The 17,687-nt window shown below is 31.2% G+C and overlaps 1 protein-coding gene across 1 annotated transcript; it reads right to left on the bottom strand.

The window, feature by feature from the left end:
- Positions 1-741: 741 nt before the first annotated feature.
- On the bottom strand, positions 742-4,656 carry LOC129910774 (uncharacterized). The gene has a single exon (XM_055988314.1). It carries the CDS (start codon positions 4,654-4,656, stop codon positions 742-744), a length of 3,915 nt encoding a protein of 1,304 aa, XP_055844289.1.
- Positions 4,657-17,687: the final 13,031 nt, after the last annotated feature.

The following is a 17,687-nucleotide window of genomic DNA, read 5'->3' as shown; positions in this document are numbered from 1 at the left end:
TATATAATTCTAGAAATTTACTTTAATTTTAAGTATATAATTTTAGTTTTAAGTGAAGAAAAAGACAAAATGGAGCACTGGTGAGCTAATCGTTTGAATGTTAGAAAAAGAATGAATGAAGAATGACAGCTTTGAGTGAAGTTGGTGGTGGTTGAATGATTGAATGAAGTAATTTGAATGAATGGAACTTGAAACTGGTTGAATGGGATTGAAAAATGCAAGGTGCAAACACAATGTCCTTAAGACGATTACACTTTGCAGTTTCGTTTTCGCTACTTTTTTTACGTAGTTGAGCGTAGTTAAAACGTAGTTAGAACGTAGTTCAACATTACCGCCCGCCTTGCAATATTATTTGCAATTGTAAAGAGAAGAAAGTTCACAATTCGATCACAACAACCACCAAATTCGTACATTCAATAAAGTTAAAATCAATTTATAGTATTATATGTTTTAATTCATAGTTTTGATTTGAAATTAACTTATAACATTACAAAAAATTTTAGGTTTAATAAATCCAAATTGAACAATTCAAATTGTTTTGTTTTTGAAGATAATGTTTTGAGTTTTTACATATTATATTTTAATTAGCAAAAGAAAATAGATTATACAAGATATATTTTAGTGCAGTTCTTTGGGAAAAAATTCCATTAAGTGATAAAATTCATTAATCAGTGTTTTATACGTATATAAAAAATAATAAAAATTCAAAGTTAAGTGTTTTAATTTTGTTTTTGTTTGTAATCAGTCCGAAGGCAAAATACACAGTTTGACGACAGAACGAGTAACAACCCCTTTTTGGGTTTTAACATCAACAACGCGTACTCTATCATCGGGACCACGGTAGACCTTTAAGACTCTACCAAGCCGCCACTCATTCGGTGGAAGCTGCTCATTTCTCAAAACGACTAGATCATTCACTGCGATATCCCTTTGAGGATATTTCCATTTATAGCGATTCATGAGCCCTTTTAAATACTCTTCCTTCCAACGCAAACTAAATTTATGATGAATAACTTTGAGAGTGTTCCATCTTCGCATAAAGGAAATGTTCTTTTGAGATTCACAAGGCTCAGGGGGACTAAGTAGAGGACCACCCCGTAAAAAGTGCCCTGGAGTTAATGGAAGTAGGTCTTCAGGATTATCAGACATTCTAGTTAAAGGTCTAGAGTTGAGGCATGCCTCGATTCGAGTAAGTAGGGTCGAAAATTCTTCGAAGGTATATTTTGCGTTGCCGGCTATTTTTTTGAAGTGAGTTTTGAAACTTTTCACCCCTGCCTCCCACAAACCACCCATGTGTGGGGAGCCAGGAGGAATAAATTTCCAAGTGATTTTTGAAAAATTGGGTGCTGAGTCAGCAGGATAACTTTGAACAGCTTTCTGCAGATCTGCAATGAGCAACTTAGATGCCCCTACAAAATTTGTTCCGTTATCGGAAAACACTGTTGCCGGCAGTCCACGACGAGAAACAAAGCGTGTAAAAGCGGCCAAGAATGCAGCAGCGGATAAATCGCTGACTGCTTCCAAGTGAATACCCTTTGTGGCGAAGCAGACAAAGAGACATGCGTAGCCCTTTTCTAGACGACATTTTCTTCCGTAGAAATTTTGAATTGTGAAGGGACCAGCAAAGTCAATGCCAGTGTTGGTGAATGGTAAGCTTAAAACTGTTCTTTCTGCCGGTAAGGCACCCATAAATTGAGCCTGGACAGATTTTTTGTATAAAACACAAGGTTTACACTTTCGAATAAAGTTTTTGATCAGGTTTGATAGTTTGGGTATCCAATACTCGGAACGCACCAAACGAGTCATCAATTGGATTTCACCATGTAACGACAATTGATGAATATAAGATAAAATAAGATGTGACAAATAAGATTTATAGGGAACAATGATAGGAAATTTTTCATTGTATGATAAAGTTGAGCATGCAAGTCTACCTTGAGAACGTATTACCTGGTTGGAGTCAAGAAACGGGCTAAGTGATAAAATTTTACTTTTTGAGTGTACTTTTGTTCCTTGAACGAGGGCAAAATATTCACCTCCAAAATACTGTTTTTGAGTTAATTGGATAATTTTTGTTTTTGTAGACTTGATCTCTTCATGAGAAAGGGATATCGTATGATATTCGGTTCTATTTGGAACTTTGCGAGCTGCTTCACGAAAACGAAATACATAGCTCATTACACGGAGCGCTCTATGCCATGAAGAAAATCTGTTTAAAATTTTGTTTTCGAATTCGATTTTTTGCAGTGCAACATTTACGTGTTTTGAAATTGATTTAAGTTCAAGGATTGATTCATCCGGAGGATCATGTTCCTGAAGTGAGGGCCAGTTTAATTTTGGTTCTTGTAACCAATTAGGTCCGGTCCACCATAATTGATTTGATTTAAGTTCTCCAGGGGAGATACCACGACTCGCCAAATCAGCGGGATTATAAGCAGAGGGAACATGACTCCATTGTACATCAGGAACGTTAGTTATAATTTCTGAAGTTCGATTAGCAACAAACGTTTTCCAAGTACTTGGTGGTTTGCTAAGCCACGCAAGAACAATTGTGGAATCAGTCCACAGATGAATAGGGATATTGTTTAAAAAATCAAATTGATTGAGTAATATTCGAATCATACGTGACAGAAGATATGCACCTTGGAGTTCAAGGCGTGGAAGTGAAAGTGTGTTAACAGGCGCAACTTTGGATTTGGCCCATAATAAATGAGATGTGACTAACGAAGAATCATGACGGACCCGAACATAAACGGTGGCCGCATAAGCTTTTTCGGAGGCATCCGAGAAACCGTGGAGTTGCATTTTTTTCCAAGGGGAATAATCCACCCAACGAGGAATAGTGATTTTTTCTATTTCCGAGAAATCGGATAGAAAAGATTTCCATTTTTGATGGGTGAGAGGCTTAAGATTTTGCTTCCACTCAGTTCCATCTTTCCAAATTTGTTGCATAATTATCTTCGCAGTTACAACAACGGGTGCAAGCCAACCTGCAGGATCATACAATCTTGAGATGGCTGATAAAACATCGCGTTTGGTTGTAGAAACCACGGATAAACTTTGTGGGTTGGTTGAAAAGGAAAAAGTGTCAGTGGAGGCGTTCCATTGAACACCAAGTGTTTTTGTTGAACTGTCATCTTCGATAGTTAAGAAATCTTTGTTTAAAAGATCTTCCCTGGGAATATGATTTAATAATTCAGAATCGTTAGCTGCCCACTTTCTTAAGTTAAATCCAGCGGATCGCAGAGCCGTTATAAGTTCCGTCTGTGCTCTACGTGCTGATAAAATATCGTGAGCGCCAGAAAGGACATCGTCCACGTAAAACTCCTTTTTAAGAATTTTGGAAGCCAAAGGAAAACTGGCTTCAACATCGGATGATAATTGATGAAGAGTGCGTATTGCGAGATATGGAGCGCAATTTACTCCGAAGGTGACAGTGTTTAAATTGTAATCGACGACCTTTTGATCCCCATTGGGACGGAATAAAATGCGTTGATATTGTGCATGGTCAGGATGAATACCAATTTGGCGGTACATTTTCTCAATATCACCGTTGAAAACGTATCTATAGAAACGCCAGTTAAGAAGGAGCAACGTAATGTCACTTTGAAGAACGGGGCCTGGATACAAAAGATCGTTTAGGCTGTTGCCATTGGAGGATGAGCAAGATGCGTTAAAAACGACCCTCAGTTTTGTAGTGGTACTTTGGGGCTTTAGAACAGCATGGTGTGGCATATAAAAAGATTGAACACAACCATCGTTCCACAATTCATAAGGTGGCGTGGATGACATATGACCTAATTCAATATACTCAGAAAGGACTCTATCGTATTCTGTTTTAACAGTGGGCTTAGACATTAAACTTTTTTCGTTTCGAAGATATTGTTTCATTGCATTGAAACGTGAAGTGCCTAACTGCGGTTCCTCCGTAGGATTCTTAAAGGGTAATTTAACAATATATCTTCCAGTTGCATCTCGAAAAGTTGTACTTCGATATAAATCTTCACAATATTGGTCGGATGGAGAAAGTAAGTAAATTTGAGGTAATTCCTCGATTTTCCAAAATCTTTCAATACAGTGACTTGGTGGAGGCTCGTCACTATACGAGACAAAAGTTGAAAAATTTGAAATGGTGGGAATATCGTCATAAGGACCGAGTAAGACCCATCCAAAAACTGTGTTTTGTGCTAATAAAGAATTTAAAACATTTTTCTTCACCCCTTCCAAAACTATATCTGGATAAAGATCTGCTCCGATGAGCATATCAATACTTGAACTCTGATAAAAGAAAGGATCTGCCAACGGAAAGTTAAAATTACAGTGTGTTTGATCAAGATCCATTGATACTGCTGGAAGATTACTAGTGAGTTTTTTCAAAACTAATGCTCGAGTCTCTATTTCAAAATTATTTAAGTTAGCCTTAAGAGTAAAATTGCAAAGTTTTGAAGCGGAAGCAGTAACAGTTGAACCCATACCACATATATTGGCTTGAGTACTTTCAGTGGGAAGACCTATGAGCTTTTGGAATTTTTCTGACAGGAATGAAACTTCAGAGCCTTGGTCAATAAGGGCTCTAAGATCAAATTCTGAACCTTGATGTTTAATCTTCACTAAAGCTGTTGCCAATAAAACTTGGCGATAAGACTTAGTAAACATGACGTTATGATTGGTGATCTGAGTGGACTGTATAGTTGAATTATTACTTTGTGGTGGCGGAATGCCCGAAGATGAAGGTGAATCAGAATATAAAGCTTAACTAGGAAGTGAAGATGAATTAGGAAGTGAAGATGAACCATGAAGTGAAGAAGAACCGTGAAGTGAAGAAGAATTGTGAAGTGAAGAAGAACCGTGAAGTGAAGATGAAGAAGTCGAACTTTTTTGTGAGTTAACAATATAGGATGGAACCTTTTTTTCAAAATGAAGTAACGTATGATGCCTGCCTTTACATCGTTGGCAGGTGCTAGTGCTTTTGCATTGATTAAGATTGTGATTTATTGCTAGACAGTTAAAACAAAATTTATGTTTGCGCACTGTTTGATGCCTGTCATCAACAGACATTTTCAAAAAAATTGGACAGGTGCGAAGTGGATGTTGTTCACTACATACTTGGCATGCAGGAACGACTTTCATATGAAAGTTTCTTAGTGGTTTTGATTTAGTAACTTGTGATGTTACGGGTTTAGTGCTTTGTGTTTTGTTATGAGAGTTTAGTTTCATCTCAGAAACACTCTCAAGTATGCGATACCGATTTGTTAAAAACGTATTCATAGTTTCCCATGAAGGAATTTCGGTTGGTTTGCTTAAAGATGTTTCCCATAGACTAAGTGTCGTATCTGGGAGACGAGATGCACAAAGAAAAGTAATGATTGCATTCCACGCATCGGTTTGGATATCGTACGACTGTAGTGCGATCAAAGCATCGTTGATACTACTTTGCAAATTTTTAATATCCTTTGCGGATTCGAAAGAAATAGGTTTTAGATTTAAAAGAATCTGTATTTGATTGTTAACTAAAATTCGCTTATTCTCGTAATGCTCCTTTAGAGCATTCCACGCCAATTGAAAATTATTATCGGTTAAACCGAATTTATTAACGATATTAAAAGCTGCGTCCTTTGTTTTAGACCGTAGATGAAAAAGTTTTTGTACATCGCTAAGCTTTGAATGGTTTATATAAACAGCAGTGAACATATCCCTAAAAGAGGGCCATTCTAAATAATTCCCATGAAAATCTTGCGTATCGCAAGCAGGGACTTTTATGTTGTGGGAATGTTCACTGTTTGAAAGAGTACTTTGTACAACTGGATCAATAGAAACCTTAGGATTTGCATTAAGTGCTTTTACTAAATCCGCAATGTCACTTGAACATTGAAAGAACGTTGAAGAGGAACTTTGATATTTTGCTTTAACTTCGCTTAGTGAATCTTTAAGATCTTCGTCGCCTCGTATGCATCGCGCATAGGCAAACTTAACGTCTTGCCATAAACTTTTTAATTCGCTTTGAAATGCTTCGAGCAACGAAACCGAATGAGCTGTGGCTGGTTTTGCCTTAAAGGCCGCATAAAATTCAACCAATTGATCGGATGCAAAAATTAAATCGTCCAGCAAACTCATTATGACGCTAATAACTGTGTATTTTTAAACCGCGTTTATAAAGATTCTCACCAAAAACAAAATGATTTTAAAAAATCGATAGATACGATTTGCAATAAGTGAGTTGTACGATATTGATACCAAATACGTATAAAAAAGTGAAAACGAATCAAAATATAATGTGAGAATAATAAATATAAAATTTATAATTCGAAAATATAGTTTTCTACAAAAGCACTAAAGTATATAAGTGTATAAAGTACCTTGTACATTTAAATTTTATGATGCTTGATGATATACAGGATACTGATGATCTTGAAGATGATGATGATGACTTTGTAGATGATGATAATGATGACGACTTCGCAAATGATGATAATGACTTTAGAGGTGATGATTGATGACTTCGAAAACGATGAGTGGTGACTTTAAACACGATGAGTGGGGTGGTGATGATGATGGCGTGATGATATCGGTAACTGTAACGGTTTAGATGAGTCACAGTTAACTCCAACGATCATAAAATGTGCCACAATGCACAAACACGACGAAAAATAACGGAGATTGTAACGGTGATGAGTTACAGTTCACTTCGTTGTCTCAAAAAATGTGCCACAATGCACAATCACGATAAAAAATAACGGTGACTGTAACGGTACTGAATCACAGTTAACTCCGTTGATCAAAAAGTGTGCCACAATGCACAACTACGATGAAAAGTAGTGGTTTTGATGTACCACTTCGTAAAAGACGATTAAATAATGTGCCACAACGCACAAATGATGAAATAATGAGCCACCACGCTCCACAACGATGTATATGAAGTGCCACAATGCACAACTATTGAAAATGATGCGCCACCACGCCCCACGACGATAAAAAAGGATGTGCCACAACTCAAAACGATGATTAGAAAGGCACCAAAATTTAAATAATGTGCCACAATGCACAACGACGATGATGAAAGAGCACCAGGACTCCAAAAATGTGCCACAATGCACAACAACGATGATGATGAAGACGACCACGATGACGCTGACCACGATTCAGTGACGATTTTTTGCCAAAAAGTTTGGAAATCGTGGCGATATGGTGCGTCCAATATAAAAACAATTGATTTATTCCAAAAAAATCAAAAATGTGCTCGGATGTCTGAGCAATGTGCAGATTTCTTTCCGCACGTGGAATCCGGTTCGACTGGACCAAATGTTGAACGGCGACACTTTGCCGACTTGCCTTTGTTGGTTGATTTCCACTTTTCCAAAAAGAAATACTGCACACGTTTTTTTTTTGTTGTGAAATATTTCACGTTTTATTTTTTAGTTGTAGTTAGTTTAATAATAAGTTTTAGTTTTAGTTGTAAATATATAATTCTAGAAATTTACTTTAATTTTAAGTATATAATTTTAGTTTTAAGTGAAGAAAAAGACAAAATGGAGCACTGGTGAGCTAATCGTTTGAATGTTAGAAAAAGAATGAATGAAGAATGACAGCTTTGAGTGAAGTTGGTGGTGGTTGAATGATTGAATGAAGTAATTTGAATGAATGGAACTTGAAACTGGTTGAATGGGATTGAAAAATGCAAGGTGCAAACACAATGTCCTTAAGACGATTACACTTTGCAGTTTCGTTTTCGCTACTTTTTTTACGTAGTTGAGCGTAGTTAAAACGTAGTTAGAACGTAGTTCAACAAAATACAAGTACATAAATTTATTAAAAAGTGCTAACACAAAATGCAATTTGAGGTGTTAAACCTCTTTGCCAAAAATATATACAAACAAATACCTACTTCTCCTGACAAAAGTTAACAAAGTTCTTGTCGGACAACCACTTATAAACTATGAAAAAGTTCAAGTAACTTTATTTGTTTTTCTTTCTTTTTTTTTCTAATATTTATTTCCCCTTTTCTTCAAAAATCCTTGAAGTAGTTCAATGACTGACAATGATCCTAAACAAATAGCTGTTACACATCGTCATCATCAATGTTTCTCTCTAGACAATTTAATTAAATAAATTGTTCAGGTGAGTGCATGCATAGCTATAGCCTCGTATAAGTTCAGTCGCCTGCCTTATGACGACCCATTGAACTGGACATAAGTCTTATGTGTCGTCTTCGGTTGTTTACGAGTTTAAGCTATTTTTAGATTGATTTTTTTTTTTACTATATTTTTTATTTTTGCTATCCCATAAAAACATAGAAACAGAAATGAAGTGTAGTGTCATCACACCATCAACATCAAATTGAATTAGTTACCACAACTAACACTCATCGATTCGACTAACTTGAATGACCCCGTCTTCATCGGTCGATTCTGTATATAGGCATTAAGGAAAGGTATGTGGGTAGGTGGTATGTAATTCAATAATAAAGATTCCGATGGGCATTAAAAATGTAATAACCACTTTACGAAAGCAAATCGTTAGAAACAAAATTATAAAAAAAGAAAAAAAAATATAGATAAACGGAAAAAGAAAATAGAAGAAGAAGAAAATAATAATGGATAAGTCGACGCTTAAGGACGTTTTTATTTTTAAAAATAGAATTATGGAATTATTTCTGATGCAATAAGAAGAGATACCTAACCTACACTGAAAGGAAAAACACTTTTTGAGAAAGTTATTACCCATTATCAATTTCTAAGATAGTCCAGTGCATTTAAAATTTGACAAAGCAGTTTGTACCACGCCCAAATTGATTTTGCTCATTCGATAGAGAATTGGATGAATATCATAACACAGATTTTTCGCATTAGTGAAATTCAACTTTTGGCCGCCATCTTGTATTTTAGTTTTTATTAAATATCTCGATTCTCGACTTCTGTTCATCATAAGTAAAAAGTTGTTTTACAAAAAAACGAAGACAGTAAAATTTCAAATCTTTTATGTTAGGAACACTTTTTTGATATTTTGAATACCTATTAAAAGAGTAACAAGCCAAAAAAGTAAAAAAAAGATTATTATTCACCTTAAAATTCTCTACATTTCTGCTATGCCACTTTTTTTTGTATCGCTATAAAAAGTACCAAATGAAGTACCAAAAATAAAAGTACCTACTTAAAAATAAAAAAATTGCACGTCTTGAATTTTCTCTTACTCTCTTTTACTTTTTTTGCTTGTAACTTTTTTAATAATCAGAATATCAACTTTTTACCTAGGATGAACAGAAGTCTAGATGTTTAGTAAAAACTAGAATCCAAGATGGCGGTTAACAGGTGAATTTCACGAGTGCGAAAAATCAGTGTTATGATATTCAACCATATATATGAACATCATAAATGCACTGGACTAAGAAGAAAATTCAATTAATGTTTTAGGTCTTCAATGAATCCTTTTTCAACCGGAACAGTCAGAAAATATGATTTGTCTGTAGGTACGTGACGATTAGTAAAAAAAAAAAACTAGTAAATTAGCCTTCGATCTTAGATTTTTCTAAATCTTTTAAGTCTTTGATTTTGGGGACAGTATAACATTTACTTCTCAACTTTTTTTTCACAGTGTACAATACACGAGAAGCATGTTGTATATTGTATAATGTACCTTACGATAGATGTTGTGGTAAAAGTAAAACGGGTTAGGAAAAGTTTAAGTAAACTTTTTTTTGTTTTCACGTTTCAAGTGGACAGACAACACACACTGTGGACAAACATGTGCTTCAAGGAAGGATTTTTTAAATTGTTTCCAACAAATTGTTAGTCAGTTAAGTTTTGTAATATAAAGAGGCATTTTAAAATAACCAACAAAATGTAGACACACACAAGAACTTTCCATTTTTTCGGCAACTTTTATTACTAGCCTGATCCAGGATGTTGATTTCAAAGTTTTGATTTTGTTTTTTCAATGTTTTGAATTTATGCAAACCTAAGGGTTGTTAAGTTGTAACATTGCTGGGGCGGGAATGTTTTTTTTTTGTTCTTAATGGAAGATTTTGATTGCTTTGAAATTTTATTGCCTTTAATTTTTTTTTATTGAACGTGTTTTTGTGGTTGGTTTATTTTCAGTAGAAAAAATACTTTTAAAGGTAAATTAAGGGAAGTCCCAAATAGTTGCTTAAGCAAAATTATTGTTCTTTATACACGTATAAAAAACACTAGAATTGCTTTAATATTTCTTGGTAAAAATAACATTTTTCAAATTTTTTTAAAAGTAGAAGTTCGCAATTTCGAAATATTCCATTTTTCAGGTAATTACATTGATTAAACCCTGGCTTTTCAATCGTCAGTTAGACTATCAGAAGAATAAATGTCAATATAGAAAAAACTTTTATTCGTAAGAATAAACCTTAACTGGGGTTTATCTGGCCATTGAAAAATTGGCTCTAAATAAAATAAAATTAAAAACACTTGACTTGAAAAAGGAGTTTTATCTAATTCTACATCAGAGGAAAAAATCCTTGAGAAAAGTATAAAATAGTGCAGGAAAACTAATTAATTAAATAAAAATCATGCCAATTACTTTGGAAGTGACCTATACCAGAGGTTGTCGGTATTAGTGAGTACAACATATTTCGGCACTTGAAATTTTTGTAGACCCTCAAAGTTTCAAGTTATCGTTAAAAAACCGTTTTTCAATGTTTTCAAATTTCAACGATTCTCGAGGAAAAAAATCACAACTTCCACAATGTCTAACTAATTTCGATGAATCAAAACTTATTTTATTCAGCATAAATAGAACAATAAAACTGTTTACAAAAACATTTTCAAAACACAAAATCTAGCTTAAAACGGTCTCCGAGCTAAAAAAAAACGGTGAAAAAATGTTATACTTTGAGATTCAGTCCATAAAATCTACACCCAATTTGGTGCTTGAGCATAATTAAAAAAATATTTTCAAAAAGAACAAGTACCTACTCTTCTGTTTAGAACTGTACAAAAATCTAAAATTGACCGAAAAATGGCTGAGTAAAAAATCGATGAAATCTTAAAACATTGAAAAACGGTTTTTTAACGATAACTTGAAATTTTGAGGGTCTACGAAAAATTTCAAGTGCCGAAATATGATGTAGGTACTCAGTAATTCCTATACATACTACAACCTCTGGTCGGTCACTTCCAAAGTAATTGACATGATTTTTATTTTGTAACACAGTGTTAATGTAAAATTGTAAAAAAAAAATTGGGATATGCAGAAAACTAGAGCTGCTAAATTTTAAGTCAGAGTGAATTCGTTGTCATCAACTTCCATAAAGTAAGAAATAACACGGTGTTACAAAAATGAGGTTTTAAAATATACGCGGGCAGAGACCTATCAGGTTTTGTAGAGCTAGTCGCACTGAATATGAAACGGTATTTGAAAATCCCCTAACACCCCTAAAATCTGGAGTTACGGGCAAAAAACGGTTTTTTGGACCTTCACCCATTGAGAAATTGAAAAATAAAAACAAATAAAAACAAAAAAATATTTTGAAAAAAGAAAAATCTGATAAAATAATTTTTCAATTTTTCCAAAAACTAGAAGACATAGAAACATATAGTTTTCACGGTTCGATAAGGAATCAATTGAGGTAGTTTTCTGTGTGAGAAATTTTTTTTACTAAAATTCACAGTCTGGACAAAAATAGTATAAAATGAGTTTAAAAGTTTTTTTCCCCTATTTTTAACTTTGAAATCGAGTATTTCAAAAACTATTGGTAATATTAAATTGATTTAAAAATTAGAATCAAATGCACAATTTTGTCTTTTGGAAATGGTATCATTTATTACTGTAAGTGTTGCCGTTGTTTTTTAATAATTTTTTTTTATTTTGATAATTTTTTTTTAGAAAAATGCCCCTCCCACCTAAACGGGGGGAGATAGACCTGCCTCCCAAAGAAAAAAATGTTTGTATTGAGCTCCTCTACAAAAACCTTTCATCAAATCCTAGCGCCCAACTTATCCTACTACTTGCCGAAACAACATTTTTGTTCTATACCTAAAAATTCGAATTTCTGTATCTGGGTTGAAATCGAAAAATTTTTTTTTTCTAAGCCAATTTTGAAGTGATTTTCATAAAAAATACCTCGATCAATTGGGAAATAGATATAGTTTTAGAATATATTTTTTAAATAGCATGTTGTTTTGAAAACATATACTTTAAATTGATGCCGAAGTTGGGCAAATGACAAAAAAAATTGAATTTTTGAACTTTGACATCTTATAAATTCTAAGTGGTTTAACCGAGTTACATGTTTTATACATTGTTAAAAAGGTATATTTATCTTCTATCAGAAACTGTAAAAAAATCGAAAATGGGTAAAAAATTGTCGAAGCTAGAATTTTTTCAATGGGTAAAGGTCCAAAAAACCGTTTTTTGCCCGTAACTCCAGATTTTGGGGGTGTTAGGGGATTTTCAAATACCGTTTCGTATTCAGTGCGTTTAGCTCTACAAAACCTGATAGGTCTCCGTCCGCGTATATTTTGAGTGTTACACCGTGTAATTAACCAAATCTTATGGAATAAAGAAAACTTCTATTTATAATAAAGCCAGTCTAATAGATAAACAACGTACATATATCAAACATTCTCATTGAAAAATTTTAACCTATAATATAGGTAAAAACATGTAAGCATACAAATAGAATTGAAAATATTTTACAAAAATTTTAGGTTTTTGAAGTAAAACTAAAAAAAATCCAATTGTTCACTTTTGATCAAGATTTAAAACAATTGTTTAAGGTATTATTTAACAATAAGTTTTATTAATGCAGGTAAAATATGCATTCAAAAAAATTGTTAGCCTGATGAAACTTGCCAAAAAGTTTTGTCTAAACCCAAAAAAAAAAAAACCTTTCTCAAAACCAAATTATACACCCGTATTCTGCTATTCGATTCACGTGAACCGAAAGATTTTCTTCCTATACCACGTCAACATGGCTTTGAAAAAACGTTAAATTTCGAAAGCAAAATCTTGTTTCCGTGTGTTTTAGAAATTTTAAAGAAAAAAAAAATTGTTTAAGTTTAATTTTAACTCCCCTTTAAACTTTTCTTATTTTAAAAATTCAAGTGAATCGAATAGCAGAATACCTACGGCCGATAGACTTTTTGTATTCATAATTCCCATGACAAAAACAACATTTTAAATAAAGTTCGTAAATGTAACATAATATTGCTATTGCATGGATTTTATAGGACTTTTTACGGATTTGTTTTTAGGTTTTTAGATTAGATTCTTGTTCTGTTGTTTTTCAAAATTTTAATTGGCGTATCATTTTTGTCAAAGTTTTTAAGGTATTAAGTCTGAATTTTCAGGATAATGTTGTTAGGGAACCCGGCCGAACAGCTCTGATTTTGACGATTTTTTTTTTCAAACGTAGGTAATTAAAAATACTTTAAAGTCTATAGATTAAAAATTGCTGGTGTTGCCGTATTGTTTTTTAAAATTAAAATTAATTTTTTTTTAACAAAACCATTTTTTTGCTTAAATTTCATAAAACAAATGATAGCAAAAGATTCTCTAGGTAATTTAAGGAAAATATATACAATCTTCCATCGTTTAAGCGATAAATGCAATTTTCTAACATTCTGACCTCAAACACAAAAAAAATATTTTGAAAACAACGGCAACACCTACAATATTTTAAAATACATTTTTAAAAAGCCAGAAGCTCATTCTTATCTCTTAAATTTAAATCCACTAAATTTAATCAAGACTTTTTGAAAAAATGGTCCTCAAACTCAGAATTTAAAAAAAAAAATGTTATTAGAAAAATTTAAAATGACTTTTTTCCAAACTTTTTCTAATAAAATATGAATTTATTTAAAAAAAATCTTTGGCCATAAATATTATCAGTTGAATTTCGAAGCAAAAAATGTAAAATATATCACACTTTTGAAAAAAAAAAAAAATGAAAAATTACTTTAATTTCAATGGTTTTTTTTTTTATTAAAACTGAATTTTTGCATTGAAATAATTAATTTTCTCAAAGACTATGGTAAATAGGAACTTTAAATTTTTGCTATTTAACTTTCAACAGTAAGGGTTATTAAATGAATAAAAAATAATTTTATGTTTAGATGTTGAACTTTAAAAAAAAATAAGTTAAATTTTTTTTCAAAACTTTTATTAAAAAAAGTTCTTCGAAAATGAAATACTTATTATTTTTTTTATAAACCGTAATACATACTGACATTTCCTTTTATAATTTCAAATCATAATAAATGTGGCCAAAAAAATTTGAAAAAAAAATGCATTTTATATAACGAAAAAGGTTTAAAAACGACATGTTAAAATTTTTTCAATAATTTTTTTTCAGTTACCATTCTTTCAAAAGCCCTTAATTCAATTAACTTAATTTTAATTTTACAAATATGACTAAGCTTCTAGCTTTTTAAAAATGTATATTGAAATATTGTAGTTGTTGCCGTTGTGTTCAAATATTTTTTTTTGTGTTTGAAGTCAATTAATAAGAAAATTGCATCTATCGCTTGAACGATGAAAGATTGTCCCTCACTCCCATATATTTTTTTTCCTTGAATTTCCTAGACAATCTTTTGGCATCAATTAATTTATGAAATTTAAGAAAAATGTTTGAAAAACATTTGTTTTTGTTCACAAAAATCTTCAATTAAATTTAAAAAATCAAAACGGCAACACCGGCAATTTTTAATCTATAGACTTTAAAGTATTTTTAATTATCGACGTTTGAAAAAAAAATCATCAAAATCTAAGCTGTTCGGCCGGGTTCCCTAATATTGCCAATTTTTGAGCTTTAGTTACTCCACTATACCGCAACTCTCATTTACGGTGTTTTTATAAAAAAAAACAAGCATTCCATGTGGTAAAAATTAAGTTTTGATGCATTTACTTGAGTATTTTTGATAAATAAAATATTTTATAAAAAAGATCGTTCTAAACGATATATTAGGTAAAATCTTTTAATCTGTTTCTAGAAAATCCGTCCACTTGTTAAAGAGCTGGCATTGTGTACAGATGGGTATACGATTTATGAAACCTTTTGTTATCTTTTAATGGATCTGGTTTCAAGGATAATCAAATCCCGTATAGAAGTTACTTCAATAGCACAATAAATATAATATTTCACATACAGTTTCACTTTTCTTTATCATAATAAATAAGACACAATGCATTAACAAAATTTCACTACGAATTTTGCAAACCAACAAACATTTATCTCCATCAGTTGCTTATGTTTAGTGTTGTGTGGGAAAACTTTACTTTTAGAACTACATAACCATGAGACATGGCTTTTTCCTTTTAACATAAATTCAAAGGTTATATTTGTAAATACAAACATACATACCTACTATACAAATATTTATTGCAATGTAGCTACTCTGTAGTTAAATTTATCTTATACTCCCTAACTTTTATGTTCATCCATTTTTATCATCCAGCACTTAGTCTACTTTCAAAAGTTTTCAAATTTTGTTTTTTTTTTTTTTTCTTCAAGAAAAACAAATAAATTAGTTCTTAGAATTTTTTAATAATGAGAACTTATTAAGACAAACATCAAATTACTTAAATTTTAACTTAAAGTGTTTTGAAAAATGAAGAAGTTATTTTTTTGTTTTGTTTTCGAGTATTAGAGTAGTAATAGAAGGAATAACACATTTTTTATATAAATTAAGAAATGAGGAATCTCTTTTCATTCTCAAAAACACAAATTCATACATGTGTAAATGTGTGTATATAAGTTTCTTTTTTTTCACTTCATTTGAAGGACTTTTAAGACAAAAAGAATACAAGTAACAAAGTGTTTTCTAGGATAATATTGTTGAAAGTATACGTACGAGTATATTGTTATATTAAGTTTAATGAGTAGCCAAAGGGAGGCACATTTTCTGCAAAAAAAAATCTTTTTTCTATAGTCTACGAAGCAAAGTTGAGTTGCTTTTAAATACAAAAAAAAAACAGTTTTTTTTAAATGTTTGTTTCTAAAAATATTGGGTTGTAAAAATTTGGGGTTTCTCTTAGGTTTTAGAAAATATCTGATTTTTTTTTAAAGTAATTAGTGGAGTAACTAAAGATCAAAAATTGGCAATATTAGGGAACCCGGCCGAACAGCTTAGATTTTGATGATCTTTTTTTTCAAACGTCGGTAATTAAAAATACTTTAAAGTCTATAGATTAAAAATTGCCGGTGTTGCCGTTTTGATTTTTTAAATTTAATTGAAGATTTTTGTGAACAGAAACAAATTTTTTTCAAAAATTTTTCTTAAATTTCATAAATTAATTGATGCCAAAAGATTGTCTAGGAAATTCAAGGAAAAAAAATATATGGGAGTGAGGGATAATCTTCCATAGTTCAAGCGATAGATGCAATTTTCTTACTAATTGACTTCAAACACAAAAAAAAATATTTGAACACAACGGCAACACCTACAATATTCAAATATACATTTTTTAAAAGCTAGAAGCTTAGTCATGTATGTAAAATTAAAATTAAGTTAATTGAATGAACGGCTTTTTGAAAAAAAAAAATTATTGAAAAAATTTTAACATGTCGTTTTTTAAACTTGGTCGTAATATAAAATGCATTTATTTTCAAATTTTTTTGGCCGCATTTATTATGATTTCAAATTATAAAAGGAAATGTATTACGGTTTATGAAAAAAATTAAAAAGTATTTCATTTCGAAGAACTTTTTTTAACCCTTTCGGACCCAGCGTTACTCTCATGTAACATTTTTTTAAAAATTCGTAAAAAATTTTAAATTAAACAATTTTTTAGGTTAATTGAAAGATAATAATGCCTAGTTACTGGATTATTACAAAAAGTTAGTCAAATATCATAAAATTAATTTTTTTTTATCGAGAAAGGGACTGAAATTCACATTTTTTTTTGCAAAAATTTTTTTTATATATGGTCATAATTTTGAAAAAAAGATATAAAAAATGTTAATGCAGAAAGTGTTTTGTTTTTTTGTTTAGAAGAAGTAGCATACATTATAGTTTCATAAAAAGTTATTTTCTCGGTTCTCCGATTTTTTTGGTGGTCATAGGCAGTGCATGTTATTTACATGTAACATGAGAAAAACACATTAGTTTTGCTATTTAATATTTTGGAAAATAACTTTTTGCTATTCATATTTCTTAGTTGTGATGTTTTTGACCCGATAATACCGAAAAAACATTTTTTAATATTGATTTTCATAGCTTGGGTTCGAAAGGGTTAATAAAAGTTTTGAAAAAAATGTAACTTATTTTTTTTTTAAAGTTCAACATCTAAACATAACATTATTTTTTATTCATTTAATAACCCTTACTGTTGAAAGTTAAATAGCAAAAATTTAAAGTTCCTATTTACCAGAGTCTTTGAGAAAATTAATTATTTCAATAAATTAATTTAAATAAATTCATATTTTATTAGAAAAAGTTAGGAAAAAAGTCATTTTAAATTTTTCTAATAACATTTTTTTTTTTAATTCTGAGTTTAGGGACCATTTTTTCAAAAAGTCTTGATTAAATTTAGTGGATTTAAATTTAAGAGATATGAATGAGCTTCTGGCTTTTTAAAAATGTATTTTAAAATATTGTAGGTGTTGCCGTTGTTTTCAAAATATTTTTTTTGTGTTTTAGGGTCAGAATGTTAGAAAATTGCATTTATCGCTTAAACGATGGAAGATTGTCCCTTACTACCTTTTATACATATATTTTCCT

This window comes from Episyrphus balteatus, chromosome 1 (assembly GCF_945859705.1).
Source record: "Episyrphus balteatus chromosome 1, idEpiBalt1.1, whole genome shotgun sequence".
NCBI classification, from domain to species: Eukaryota; Metazoa; Arthropoda; class Insecta; order Diptera; family Syrphidae; genus Episyrphus; species Episyrphus balteatus.
This window is presented reverse-complemented; position numbering and strand designations above follow the sequence as displayed.